Genomic DNA, 15,411 nt, shown 5'->3' on the forward strand with positions numbered 1-15,411 from the left:
GAGGAGATGCTGTCTCTGGGCACAGGAAGTTGGGGTGCAGAGGGGGTGCTGTCTTTGGGCACAGGAAATTAGTGGGGTGCAGAGAGGGTGCTGTCTCTGGGCACAGGAAGTTGGGATGCAGAGGGGGTGCTGTCTTTGGGCACAGGAAGTTGGTGGGGTGCAGAGGGGGTGCTGTCTCTGGGTACTGGATGTGGGTGGGTGTAGAGGGGGTGCTGTCTCTGGGCACAGGAAGTAGGTGGGGTGCAGAGGGGGTGCTGTGGGCTCTGGGCACAGGAAGTTGGTGGGATGCAGAGGGGATGCTGTCTCTGGGCGCAGGAAGTTAGGGCACAGAGGGGATGCTGTCTCTGAGCACAGGAAGTCGGAGGGGTGCAGAGGGGATGCTGATCCCTGGGTCCAGGAGGTTGGAGGCTATAGAGGAGAGGCACTGTTCCTGAGCACAGAAAATTGGGGGGATCATTGTCCCTGAGTCGGGGGGGGATGCAGGGTCAATGGAGGGGCACAGGGTCGGGGGGCGCAGTCCTCGGGCGGAGCAGGCCAGAGGGTGTGAAGGTGCCTCCACCGCTCCCCATACAGGAGACAGCCGTGCTTCTCCCTCTCGGACTGCGGAGCCTCCAGGCGGCGGATTATTATGGAGATTTCATCCGCACAGATAATAGGAAATGTGAAGATTCAGTTTTGGATTTTTCAATATTCAGGGAATCGCGCCGCACGCATTTTCCTCTTTTTATGGAAAAATCATTTTATTTTTAAAGAAGAAGCCGACCTCCAGCAGGATCCAATATTCTGCATGAAATGTGAAAGTATGTCGCCTCCACGTGCTGTAGCAGTGTACAATCTGTCCTCGGTGTCCCGTATCGGATTGTGCAGAGGGGGAGGAGTCAGATTCTCGGGGACGGTGGTGAGAGCCAGGGAAATAGATTGCAAGCTCCTGTGTGCCAGGCTGTTTGTGCAGAGATTTAACTCCTCCTTGTCATATAAACGTTCACCAATCTGACATGTAATGCTGGCCTCTCACTGCCCTGTTATTCATTTATATGGCACCTTAATCATCCGTGGCGCTGTACAAAGGAACCATTGTGTTGGGTTTAATGATGGAGCTTTTTGTATCTCTACATATAATGTATGGTAACTTTTGGGTATGATTTAGAAGACATTTACCAAAAGTATTGGGAACTTTAATGACATCCCAGTCTTAGTCCGGAGGGTTCAATATTGAGTTGGCTCCGCCCTTTGCAGCTATAACAGCTTCAACTCTTCTGGGAAGGCCGTCCACAAGGTTTAGGAGGGTGTCTATGGGAATGTTTGACCATTCTTCCAGAAGAGAGTTTTGTGAGGTCAGGCACTGATGTTGGACGAGAAGGCCTGGCTCGCAGTCTCCGCTCTAATTCATCCCAAAGGTGTTCTATGGGGTTGAGGTCAGGACTCTGTGCAGGCCAGTCAAGTTCCTCCACCCCAAACTCGCTCATCCATGTCTTTATGGACCTTGCTTTGTGCACTGGTGGTCAGTCATGGTGGAACAGGAAGGGGCCGTCCCCAAACTGTTCCCACAAAGTTGGGAGCATGAAATTGTCCAAAATGTCTTGGTATGCTGACGCCTTAAGAGTTTCCTTCACTGGAACTAAGGGGCCAAACCCAACCCCTGAGAAACAACCCCCACACCATAATCCCCCCTCCCCCCACACCATAATCCCCCCTCCACCAAATGATTTGGACCAGTGCACAAAGCAAGATCCATAAAGACCTGAATGAGCGAGTTTGGGGTGGAGGAACTTGACTGCCCTGCACAGAGTCCTGACCTCAGCCCGATAGAACACCTTTGGGATGAATCAGAGCTGAGACTGCGAGCCAGGCCTTCTTGTCCACATCAGTGCCTGACCTCACAAATGCTCTTCTGGAATAATGGTCAAACATTCCCATAGACACCCTCCTAAACCTTGTGGACGGCCTTCCCAGAAGAGTTGAAGCTGTTATAGCTGCAAAGGGCGGAGCCAACTCAATATTGAACCCTACGGACTAAGACTGGGATGCCATTAAAGTTCATGTGTGTAAAGGCAGGCGTCCCAATACTTTTGGTGATATAGTGTATAAGCAGCCCCTCCCACCTTGGTGCTGACCCAATCATTGCTGAGGGGAGGGGACGTGGCGGTGCACCCCTCTCAATCCTTGAATCCTTCCACACATTCCGGACTGTTGCAGAATGAGAACCTCATAAACTCCTGAGCCGGTGGAACTATGTTTTTGTGATGTCGGGATTTGTATTGTGACCAGTTTAGCTGTAGACGGCACTGAGAGTACGCGGGAAGGGATGGCGAGGCCATTACCGCTGATTTGGGCACTGCCGCCATGAAATGCCGCGATGTGAAGTGTTTTGATCTCTTTGAGTAACAAATTGCACACGATAATCCATGTTGGTAGGTCGGGAATCTCTGGCGTGTGAGATCAGAGCGCGGATGTCGTTCCTGTGATTTGAGAGCCGCGTGGAAGAAGATCTGAAGACCAGTCCAGACGCTTCTCTGTGAGAGAGATGAAAGATCGGGGAAAATCGATGTCATCTCCGTCCTTCATCCGCCACTTGTAGTAACTCCTTCCCGTCTGAGGCGCTGCCGGTGGACCCGCCTGATGGGTTGGAGTCGGGAAGTCTCGTGTTTCAGGTTATGGTGACTTGTCAAAGGATCCGTTTATAGATCGTTCATGTTGTCCATTGGCAGTAGTCCGCGTTGTACTTGGCCGAGAAGAACGGCATTTAGATCTCCATAACGTCGGCACCGCGTTCCCAGCGGACTGCTTATTCACCGCCGTGTCCATAATTAAATGATTATCGATTCTGCAATAAACAAAAGCAGTGGAGAGCCTAGGATCATCACAGCACTAGTAATGGGAGAGAAGTTAATCGATTAAAACTCTGAGAAGACACAAAAATCCGTCCATGGAAGACAGAGGTGCAGAGAGGGTCAGCGAGGGGCGATAATCCTACATCTACACTGGACCCTCTCGGGAACCGTCAGCCACACACCCAGAGATCCCTCCAATCCTTGTTTCTGCTGTTTAATTATCTATATTGTCATTTCTATGGACTCCTCTTCTCGGCATCTCATTCTCCTCTGTATTTAATTCCTCTCCAATTAATTCACCATTGTGAAATTTTCCTCCTCAATGTAACGTGCTGCTGCTGCTCCGTGATTGGAGCAGATATGGGAGGAATTCATATTGTCCCTCTAAGTGGCAATTACTGACAAACAGTCGTTAGTCTGGGGGCAACTCTAGGAGCCATAAAGGGGAACTGTAGCCAAGCCTTTGTTAGTTTTATATGGATTGAGGAAGGGTTAAATCCGCCTTCCCCAACATGGGTTCCTCCAGAGATTTCTAGCGGTTCTTTGAGCAATCATCAATTTTGTATCTCCCCGATAAGTAACCAATGTTCTGTTATATGCAAAGGGAGTATTCTTACTTCCCACTGACCACCAGTGTAATGAGGCCTTCTCCAATGACCACCAAGCTAGGACTTCTATTCACTAACTTCCAATGGCCATCAAGATAGGGGGACCATTCTCTACTAACATCCAATAATCACCAAACAAGTGAGACCAATCTCCACTGACTTCCTGTGACCACCAAGCTAGGAAGACTATTCTCCTCTGGCTTCCAATGACCACCAAGCTAGAAAGACTATTCACCTCTGGCTTCCAATGACCAACAAGCTAGGGGGACTATTCTCTTCTGATGTCCAATGACCACCAAGCTAGGGGGACTATTCTCTTCTGATGTCCAATGACCACCAAGCTAGGGTAACTATTCTCCACTGATTTCCCATGAGCACAAAGCTAGGGAGACTATTCTCTGATTTTCCATGACCACTAAGCTACGGAACTATTCTCTTCTGACTTCCAATGACGACCAAGCTAGGGGGACTATTCTCTTCTGACTTCCAGTGACCACCAAGCTAGGGGGACTATTCTCCTCTGGCTTCCAATGACCACCAAGCTAGGGGGACTATTCTCCTCTGGCTTCCAATGACTTCCAAGCTAGGGGGACTATTCTCCTCTGACTTCCAATGACTGGGAGATTTTATCAAACAATTTGTAAGTGACTAGGGACATATTTTTCTAAAAGAAACATTGTGGTGTAAGTCTGTGCAGTGAAGATGGAAGGAGTTGTACAGGCAGAAGGTGCATTCCATGCATTAAGATAAAAGCCTTCTGTGTGTAGCAGCCCCCCCCCTCAATTACTTACCTGAGCCCCATCTCTCTCCAGCGATGTCCACGAATGTCTTAGCCGCCTGGGACTCTCCTCCTGATTGGCTGAGACACAACAGCGGCACCATTGGCTCCCACGGCTGTCAATCAAAGTCAGTCAGCCAATAAGGGGAGAGAGGGGACGGGGCTGGGTCGGGGCTCTGTCTGAATGGACACAGGGAGCTGTGACTCGGCTCTAGTGCCCCCATAGGAAGCTGCTTGTTGTGAGGGCACTCAATAGGAGGTAGGGGCCAGGAGAAGCAAAGAGGGACCCGAGAAGAGGAGGATCCGGGCCGCTCTGTCCAAATTCAACTGCATAGAGCAGGTAAGTATAACATGTTTGTTTTTTTTGTTTGTTTTTTTAAAAACAAGACTTTAGTCTTTACGGTAAAAAAAGATAAGGGTTCAACACTACTTCATTACTGTATTATTCCATCCGTGATGAAGGGGGATCTCTACAGACCCTGAAACGTGTTGGCACAAAGCTGGAATGTTACCAGCGAAGTTACACTTGAGCACCCGCTGTATTACTGCCTGGATAGACGTTACACCCCAGGGCCCGCTTTATCTCCTGGATGGAAGTTACACCCCAGGGCCCGCTTTATCTCCTGGATGGAAGTTACACCCCAGGGCCCGCTGTATCACCTGGATGGAAGTTGCACTCCGGGGTCCACTGTATCATCTCCTGGATGGAAGTTACACTCCGGGGTCCACTGTATCATCTCCTGGATGGAAGTTACACTCCGGGGTCCACTGTATCATCTCCTGGATGGAAGTTACACTCCGGGGTCCACTGTATCATCTCCTGGATGGAAGTTGCACTCAGGGGTCCCCTGTATCATCTCCTGGATGGAAGTTGCACTCCGGGGTCCGCTGTATCATCTCCTGGATGGAAGTTGCACTCCGGGGTTCTCTGTATCATCTCCTGGATGGAATTTACACTCTGGGGTCCACTGTATCATCTCCTGGATGGAAGTTACACTCCGGGGTCCGCTGTATTATCTCCTGGATGGAAGTTGCACTCCGGGGTCCGCTGTATCATCTCCTGGATGGAAGTTGCACTCCGGGGTCCGCTGTATCATCTCCTGGATGGAAGTTGCACTCCGGGGTCCCCTGTATCATCTCCTGGATGGAAGTTACACTCCGGGGTCCACTGTCCATGAGAGACAGGGAATGATATAAGCGGCATCATTAGATTGTATTGTACATTGGCCGGTCGGAGGGAATTAATTCACGCTGTGCTCTTCTGGGAAGAATATTGATGCCCCGTCAGCCTTCCTGATCCTTGTAATGTTCGCTGTTAAGAGTAAATCATTCCAGCTCATTAAGCTGCTTCCAGGAAACCCCCAACGGATGCCGAGCGCCATTTATGAAAACTGGAGGAAATATGTTGATGTAAATGGTCCGCTTTCTTCTTTCCTTATAGACAGTAGATATCGGGAGGGAAATCACGGACACCAGTGCTCCCTGCCTTGAGGACGGACTGACTGCTTCCTGGACTCCCCACACATACAATTATACACTGAGCCTGTGGTGTAGAAAAAAGTATTTGATCCCCTACTGATTTTGTACGTTTGCCCACTGATAAAGAAGCAATCGGTCTATAATTTTATTGGTCGGTTTATCATAACAGTGAGAGACAGAATAACAACAAAAATATCCAGAAAAACACATTGACTTAGTAGTTGGTGGAGAAACCCTTGTTGGCGATCACAGAGGTCAGACGTTTCTTGGAGTTGGCCTCCAGGTTTGCACACATCTCAGGAGGGATTTTGTCCTCTTTGCAGATCCTCTCCAAGTCATTAAGGTTTCCAGGATGATGTTTGGTAACTCGAACCTTCAGCTCCCTCCACATATTTTCTATGGGATTAAGGTCTGGAGACTGGCTAGGCCACTCAAGGACTTAATGTGCTTCTTCTTGAGTCACTCCTTTGTTGCCTTGGCCATGTGTTTTGGGTTATGGTCATGCTGGAATACCCATCCACGACCCATTTTCAATGCCCTGGCTGAGGGAAGGAGGTTCTCACCCAAGATTTGATGGTACATGGCCCCGTCCATTTGTCCCTTTGATGCGGTGAGGTTCTCCTGTCCCCTTAGCAGAAAAAAAAACCCCAAAGCATAATGTTTCCACCTCCATGTATGACGGTGGGGGGATGGTGTTCTTGTGGTCATAGGTCCTCCATGTATGACGGTGGGGGGATGGTGTTCTTGGGGTCATAGGACCTCCATGTATGACGGTGGGGGATGGTGTTCTTGGGGTCATAGGACCTCCATGTATGACGGTGGGGGATGGTGTTCTTGGGGTCATAGGACCTCCATGTATGACGGTGGGGGATGGTGTTCTTGGGGTCATAGGACCTCCATGTATGATGGTGGGGATGGTGTTCTTGGGGTCATAGGACCTCCATGTATGATGGTGGAGGTGGTGTTCTTGGGGTCATAGGACCTCCATGTATGACGGTGGGGGATGGTGTTCTTGGGGTCATAGGACCTCCATGTATGACAGTGGGGGATGGTGTTCTTGGGGTCATAGGACCTCCATGTATGATGGTGGGGGATGGTGTTCTTGGGGTCATAGGCAGCATTCCTCCTCCTCCAAACACGGTGAGTTGAGTTGATACCAAAGACCTCGATTTTGGTCTCCTCTGACCACAACACTTTCCTCCAGTTCTCCTCTGAATCATTCAATCTCCATTAGTGATCTTTAGACGGACCTGTACATGTGATTTCCCGAGCAGGAGGACCTTGCGGGGGCTGCAGGATTTTAGTCCTTCACGGTGTAGTGTGTAGATTGTTTTCTTGGTGACTATGGTCCCAGCTGAGATCATTGACAAGATTCTCCCGTGTAGTTCTGGGCTGATTCCTCATCGTTCTCATGATCATTGAAACTCCACGAGGTGAGATTTTGTATGGAGCCCCAGACCGAGGGAGATCGATCGTTACTTTGTGTTTCTTCCATTTGTGAATAATCCCACCAACTGTTGTCACCCTCTCACCAAGCTGCTTGGCGATGGTCTTGTAGCCCATTCCAGCCTTGTGTAGTCTACTACAATCTTGTCCTTGACATCCTTGGACAGATCTTTGGTCTTGGCCATGGTGGAGAGATTGGAATCTGACTGATTGATTCTGTGGACAGGTGTCTTTTATATAGGTAACAAGCTGAGATTAGGAGCGCTCTCTTTAATAGAGAGAGAGAGAAGAGTGCTCCTAATCTCAGCTCGTTACCTGTATAGAAGACACCTGGGAGCCAGAAATCTTGCTGATTGATTGGGGATCAAATTTATAGACTGATCTATATCCAGTCGGTGTCAGGACCTCCTCCTTTTGTTGTTTTGTTTGTATTTCCCTGTCCCTCTTTTGTCTGGTGATAGTATCTGCCCCGGAGGGTGATGTTCCTGTGCAGAGAGAGGGGGTATTCTGTGCAGGGGGGGGATTCCTGTACGGAGAGGTGCTTTCCTGTGCAGAGCCGGGTATCCCTGTGTGAGAGGGGGGGTATTCAGATATTCCTGTGCGCGGGGGGGGGGGTTCTGTACAGAGGGGGGGATTTAAGTGCGGAGGGGGATAGTGGCGCTCCTCTCACTATCATCAGTGATTTTCATTTATGTTCGGTGACACCAGCTCAGTGACGGATCAGATCCCGACTAATGACATCATTACCCCTCTAGCAGTTGCGGCTGTCGCAGCGCGTCTGACCATTCACCTCGCTATACTGGGAGTTATTATTGGGCTAATGGGGTGGAACCCGATTCTGTTCTTTAGGATTTTTATCTATTTAAAATTAAAATTTTCAGGTACAGAGAAGAAAGGAGATAACATTGAACATCCCCCGGGTGTATATCGGGAAGTCGGGGGACATCGGGTGTATATCGGGAGGTCGGGGGGGACATCGGGTGTATATCGGGAGGTCGGGGGGGGACATCGGTGTATATCGGGAAGTCGGGGGACATCGGGTGTATATCGGGAAGTCGGGGGACATCGGGTGTATATCGGGAAGTCGGGGGACATCGGGTGTATATCGGGAGGTCGGGGGGGACATCGGGTGTATATCGGGAGGTTGGGGGACATCGGGTGTATATCGGGGGGTTATTACACATTTTGTTATCAGCTTCTTTTGTCTTAATTCAAATTCAGTTTATTCTACATCTAATCAGCTCAGAATGAACAGGCTGCTAATTGTTATCATTGTAGCCATAATGATGAGGTGCAAGTTCTTAATTTCTTTCTGCCTTCTCTGCAGCCACTCCCCCCCCCGGGCACAGCCCCCGGGCACAGCACAGGGCCCTCATTGCAGCCATCCCCCCCCCCACCGAAGCCCCCTAGGCACAGCACAGGGCCCTCGCTCTTCTTTCAGGCACAGCAATATCAACACCCCATCGTGGACACAACACATGGCTCTCACTGCCGCGCCATTCTACAAACCCTCTACCTTCCCCCTGGACATGGCACATAGCCCTCACTGCAATCACCCCCCCCCCCCCAGCACAGGTTAATGCCCCGCTGCAGTCATTGTGTTCCCCCAGGCAGAGCAATGTGTCCTCAAGGCAGTTGTTCTACCCCCGGGCACAGCGCCATACCTTCACTGCAGTCACACACACTTCCCCGGGGCACAGCACACTGCCCCTGACTGCAGTCACTCCACCCCCCACCCCCCCGGGGCACAGCACACTGCCCCTGACTGCAGTCACTCCACCCCCCACCCCCCCGGGGCACAGCACACTGCCCCTGACTGCAGTCATTCCACCCCCCGGGGCACAGCACACTGCCCCTGACTTCAGTCACCCCGCCCCCCCCCCCCCCCCCCCCCCACCGGGCACAGCACACTGCCCCTGACTGCAGTCATTCCACCCCCCGGGGCACAGCACACTGCCCCCAGTCACCACCCCCCCGGGGCACAGCACACTGCAGTCATTCCACCCCCCCACCCCCCCCGGGGCACAGCACCCTCACTGCAGTGCCCCCCCCAGCACGTTCCCTGCAGTCCCTCTCCCCCTGGCACAGTAGGCATTGCCGGTTAATGGTGTCATTGTCTTCTCTCTGCAGGATCATGTCTCCGCAGCAGCTGAACCAAAGACCGTACAGCATGGTGAGTGAGGGCTCCACCGCGGTCACCACGTCCACAGCCGACACCAGGCCCCCTCCCAAGGTAAGTCCTCCTGATGTTCCTTAGAGTTGGAATGACATTATTGGGGTCCCCTTTACCCCCATACACGTCTTTGTCCTTGAAGTCTCTGACATTTCACATGTCAGCCAGGCAGCACAATCAGCAGTTCATGTTAAACGCTCTAATTTATCATCAGTGATACGGAACGTGGCGGCCGGATCGGCTGCAGATGGATGTCGTGGATTTTGTTTGCTTTCAGGAAATTTGCAATTCAAACGACAGCGCAGTCCGAGGAAAGACTGTGTATCCGGGACTCCGGCATATGGGGGGGGGGACTAAACAAATAGGACGTTTATTATTTGTATACAGCACATGAATTATTTGCTGCGCTCTTCTTATTTGCTGCGCTCTTCTCCGCTCTATATGAGGAGGAACTCAAATCCATTCATAAATCTTTTACTCAAAAATACTCCAAAATTCAGCCCAAAATCCACCCGACAGACCAACAACTCCAAACCCAGAGAAGAGATTGTACACCCCGGGGTCCCCTTCACCTCCTCTGTGCATGCTGGAGGGGTACATGATGGGGGTCCTGTTCCTGGGATCTGTAGAGGAGTAGATGATGGGGGTCGTGTTCCTGGGATCTGTAGAGGAGTAGATGATGGGGGTCGTGTTCCTAGGATCTGTAGAGGAGTAGATGATGGGGGTCGTGTTCCTTGGATCTGTATAGGAGTAGATGATGGGGGTCGTGCTCCTTGGATCTGTACAGTAGATGTTGGGGGTCGTGTTCCTTGGATCTGTACAGGAGTAGATGATGGGGGTCGTGCTCCTTGGATCTGTACAGGAGTAGATGATGGGGGTCGTGCTCCTTGGATCTGTACAGGAGTAGATGATGGGGGTCGTGCTCCTTGGATCTGTACAGTAGATGTTGGGGGTCGTGTTCCTTGGATCTGTACAGGAGTAGATGATGGGGGTCGTGCTCCTTGGATCTGTACAGGAGTAGATGATGGGGGTCGTGCTCCTTGGATCTGTACAGGAGTAGATGATGGGGGTCGTGTTCCTTGGATCTGTACAGGAGTAGATGATGGGGGTCGTGTTCCTTGGATCTGTACAGGAGTAGATGATGGGGGTCGTGTTCCTTGGATCTGTACAGGAGTAGATGATGGGGGTCGTGTTCCTTGGATCTGTATAGGAATAGATGATGGGGTCGTGTTCCTTGGATCTGTATAGGAGTAGATGATGGGGGTCGTGCTCCTTGGATCTGTATAGGAGTAGATGATGGGGGTCGTGCTCCTTGGATCTGTATAGGAGTAGATGATGGGGGTCGTGCTCCTTGGATCTGTATAGGAGTAGATGATGGGGGTCGTGTTCCTTGGATCTGTACAGGAGTAGATGATGGGGGTCGTGTTCCTTGGATCTGTACAGGAGTAGATGATGGGGGTCGTGTTCCTTGGATCTGTACAGGAGTAGATGATGGGGGTCGTGTTCCTTGGATCTGTATAGGAATAGATGATGGGGGTCGTGTTCCTTGGATCTGTATAGGAGTAGATGATGGGGGTCGTGCTCCTTGGATCTGTATAGGAGTAGATGATGGGGGTCGTGCTCCTTGGATCTGTATAGGAGTAGATGATGGGGGTCGTGTTCCTTGGATCTGTATAGGAGTAGATGATGGGGGTCGTGCTCCTTGGATCTGTATAGGAGTAGATGATGGGGGTCGTGTTCCTTGGATCTGTACAGAAGTAGATGATGGGGGTCGTGTTCCTTGGATCTGTACAGGAGTAGATGATGGGGGTCGTGTTCCTTGGATCTGTACAGGAGTAGATGATGGGGGTCGTGTTCCTTGGATCTGTATAGGAGTAGATGATGGGGGTCGTGCTCCTTGGATCTGTATAGGAGTAGATGATGGGGGTCATGCTCCTTGGATCTGTATAGGAGTAGATGATGGGGGTCGTGCTCCTTGGATCTGTATAGGAGTAGATGATGGGGGTCGTGCTCCTTAGATCTGTATAGGAGTACATGATGGGGGTCGTGTTCCTTAAATCTGCATATAAAGAAGCAGAGGGGTACATGATGGGGGTTGTGCTTCTTAGATCTGTATAGGAGTATATGATACGAGGGGTGCAATGTGTGTATGTATATGTGTGTGTATGTGTATATTATATATATATATATATATATATATATATATATATATATATATATATATATATATATATATATATAAATATTTGGATACACACACAGTATATCAGTATATCAAGATTAAAGTTGAAATTTAGTTACATTTTTTTTTTTTTTTTTTTGGCAAACCTCATCAGTCACATAACTTACCTGTAATGAAGTGAATCTCACATCCTGTTGATTGCTCTGCAGTGTAGAAGTCTTCTCTCCAGTGGTGCCCGGTCCTCTTCACTGCACTGAATGTCTGGCACTGCCGGGGTTAATTGCCTCAGGTCTAAACATTACAGTATAATGAAGAACGGCCGCCCACCTGTCCTGTCCTCTTCTCCGTTTTATGAAAGTCCTTGTATTGTTTTCCCTGAATGCAGCACATTGTGAATCAAGGAGGGGCAGATGAATGACCGGATCTCCTCCCCCCATTTACACAACGTGTCGCATTCAGAGGGGAGGAGGGGCGGGTGGCCGTCGGGACCTTCTTCCATACAAATAGGATGCAGTGTTAGACACAAAGGGCTGGAAGTTCAGTGCAGTGAAGAGGACCGGGCATCATTGGAAAGAAGATTTCTACACGGGGGGGTGAAGCTTCAGCCAAAGAAAAATGTTTTACCTAAACTTCAGCTTCACACTCCAGCTTTTAAAGGGCCGCTCTCTGTCCCTCGGAGGGCCCTGGGGGTCCTCGGAGGAATCCGAAGAGTATAGAAAAGGATGAGAGCGCCACAAGTAAATAATCTCATTTTTTTACAACATCAGAAGATGTATCCAACACATTTCGGGGGTTCCGTACTCTCCTTCATCAGAGCTGAGAAACAAGAGGACACAAAACGTTGTAAATAATACAAGAATCTAAAATGACAAATCTGCCCCCTATAGAAGAGTGGTGAACATTACTTTACTATATATAATCTATATATATCTTGCCTTCCATTGGCTCCACCTTCCTCCAATATGACTTTTATTTCTAAACAAATCTCTCTGGAAGCAAATACAAAGTTGTAGTAGTAGTGGTATTGTAGTAAAATAGTAATGACAAGCGGAGAGAAGAAAAATAAGATTGTCAGCTTCAGGGGCGCAGGTGGTGGGAGAATTAGGGGCGGGGCAGACAGGGGGCAGATACTCACCTCCAGGTGGTGGGAGAATTAGGGGCGGGGCAGACAGGGGGCGGATACTCCCCTCCAGGTGGTGGGAGAATTAGGGGCGGGGTAGACAGGGGGCGGATACTCCCCTCCAGGTGGTGGGAGAATTAGGGGCGGGGCAGACAGGGGGCGGATACTCCCCTCCAGGTGTGGATTGTGGAAGGATGCACAACGCGTTGTGTGGTGTGATCAGCACTTTGTCAGGGCTGGGGGGTGGGGGGGGGGGTGGGGGGGTTGGGTCTGATCCTTCATCAGCTTCAGTTTTCTTCACATTGATACAAAATCTGTTCTATCTGCACCGATCACTGCAATCCCGCATTCCCTGATTGTTCGCAGTGTGCGTATTGTTTGCGATAACATTCGCTTCCATTGACAGCTCTCTCATTGTTGGTGCCGGCAGCTTCTATTACCCCGGGAACATTACACCGCCCATTGTTCTCATGGCACTGCTGTCCATTGTTGGCCCATGAATGTGATCCTTCCAGGAGACGAGAGATCTTCACCAATCTTCCCTCCCGTCTCTCCAGGTTCTAAAGTCCAACAGTAAAGCGTACAGCTTCGGGAAGAGAGATCAGTCCATCAAGAGGAACCCCAATGTCCCGGTCCTGGTGAGAGGATGGCTCTACAAACAGGTGAGCCCCGACCACCCCTCCCCCGACTCTGGACTTCACACAGCATGCGGGATACTGTGTGTGACAAAGTGTCAGATAGTGATAGCTTTTCTCCATAGGGAGCAGGGGGGGATCTATAGGATTTATATTCTATATACTGTATATATGTCTCTGATCCCCTCTATAGGATATATATTCTATATACTGTATATACGTCTCTGATCCCCTCTATAGGATATATACATTCTATATGCTGTATATTTGTCTCTGATCCCCTCTATAGAATATATACTGTATATACGTCTCTGATCCCCTCTATAGGATATATACATTCTATATGTTGTATATTTGTCTCTGATCCCCTCTATAGGATATATACTGTATATATGTCTCTGATCCCCTCTATAGGATATATACTCTATATACTGTATATATGTCTCTGATCTCCTCTATAGGATATATATTCTATATACTGTATATATGTCTCTGATCTCCTCTATAGGATATATATTCTATATACTGTATATATGTCTCTGATCCCCTCTATAGGATATATACTGTATATATGTCTCTGATCCCCTCTATAGAATATATTCTATATACTGTATATATGTCTCTGATCCCCTCTATAGGATATATATTCTATATACTGTATATATGACTCTGTGCTTATCTTCTCTATAGGATATATATTCTATATACTGTATTTATGACTCTGTGCTGATCTTCTCTATAGGATATATATTCTATATACTGTATTTATGACTCTGTGCTGATCTTCTCTATAGGATATATATTCTATATACTGTATTATCTTCTCTATAGGATATATATTCTATATATTTATATATGACTCTGGCTGACTCTGTGCTGATCTCCTTTATAGGACAGCTCTGGGATGAAGCTCTGGAAGAGGAGATGGTTCCTTCTATCGGACTATTGCTTATTTTACTACAAAGGTGAGAGGTCAGGGGTCACCCCATTACAATCCCTTCTATGGTTCTGCATATTGGGGGTTGGGGGGGGGGGGGTCAGGAGTCATCCTATACGTTATCTTCTATGGCTCTACACAATCTGGGGGGATGTCACCTTATTAATCCCCTTTTGCACTTCCTGGGTAGGGGGCCTAACCCTATTACATTCCCTTTTATGACTGCACATTTTTGGGATGGGGGGGTCAGGGGGACACTCTCTTATAATTCTGAAATAGCGAAAGTGGGGTGGTGTGTTAAGGGTCATCCTACTAGGCCTCCTTCTATAGCTCTGCACATTCTGGGGTTGGGCGGGGTCAAGGGTAGCCCCCATTACATTCCCTTTTATGACTCTGCACACTCTGAGGGGAAGAGTCAGGGGACGCCCCATGAATCCTTTTATGGCTCTGCTCATTTTGGTGGTGGGGGGGGGGTCAGGGTTTCCCCATTACATCCCCTCTCTACATTTTTGGGAAGAGGGGGTCAGGGGGGTCACTCTGGAACATTAGCGAGTCAAGTGGAGGGTCACCCATTACACCTCTTTCTATGGCTCTGCACATTACATAGTTACATGGTTAGTCAGGTTGAAAAAAAGACACAAGTCCATCCAGTTCAATCATAAAAAAAAAAAAAAATCAAAAAATATCATACAATCCCATATACCCAATCCCTATACCCACAGTTGATCCAGAGAAAAGCAACCCCCCCCCCCCCCCCCCCCCCAGAAAAGCAGGATCCAATTTGCTACAGCAGGGGGAGAAAAATTCCTTCCTGATCCCATTCTGGGGGTGGGGGTCAGGGGTCACCCCCATTACAGCCCCCTGCTATGTCTGTATACATTATGGGGGTGTAGGGAACAGAGGTCACCCCCCCTTACACCTCCTCCAATGGCTCAGTACATTCTGGGAGTGGGGAGTCAGGTGTCATCCCATTAGATCCATTTCTTTGGCTCTGCACATTGTAGGGGTGGTGGGGATCAAAGGTCGCCTGGGGGGGTCAGGGGTCACTCTCTTTACATCCCCTTTTATGGCTCTGCACATTCTGCATTCTGGGGATAGGGGGGTCAGTGGTCACCCTTTTACATCTCTGTCTTTGACTGCACATCCTGGGTAGGGGGTAAGGGGTCACCCCATTACATCACCTTCTATGGCTCTGCACATTCTGTGGTAAAGGGGGGGGGGA

At 49.3% G+C, this 15,411-nt stretch overlaps 1 protein-coding gene across 1 annotated transcript in view; it reads left to right on the forward strand.

Moving 5' to 3' along the window:
- Positions 1 to 15,411, forward strand: part of PLEKHA7 (pleckstrin homology domain containing A7) — a 235,597-nt gene that overhangs the window by 137,736 nt on the left and 82,450 nt on the right. Inside the window, 3 exon segments of the mRNA XM_073605996.1 lie at positions 9,273 to 9,375; positions 13,175 to 13,279; positions 14,145 to 14,217. Coding sequence (XP_073462097.1) covers positions 9,273 to 9,375; positions 13,175 to 13,279; positions 14,145 to 14,217 — 281 coding nt within the window.

Source organism: Aquarana catesbeiana, linkage group LG11, assembly GCF_042186555.1.
Source record: "Aquarana catesbeiana isolate 2022-GZ linkage group LG11, ASM4218655v1, whole genome shotgun sequence".
NCBI lineage: Eukaryota > Metazoa > Chordata > Amphibia > Anura > Ranidae > Aquarana > Aquarana catesbeiana.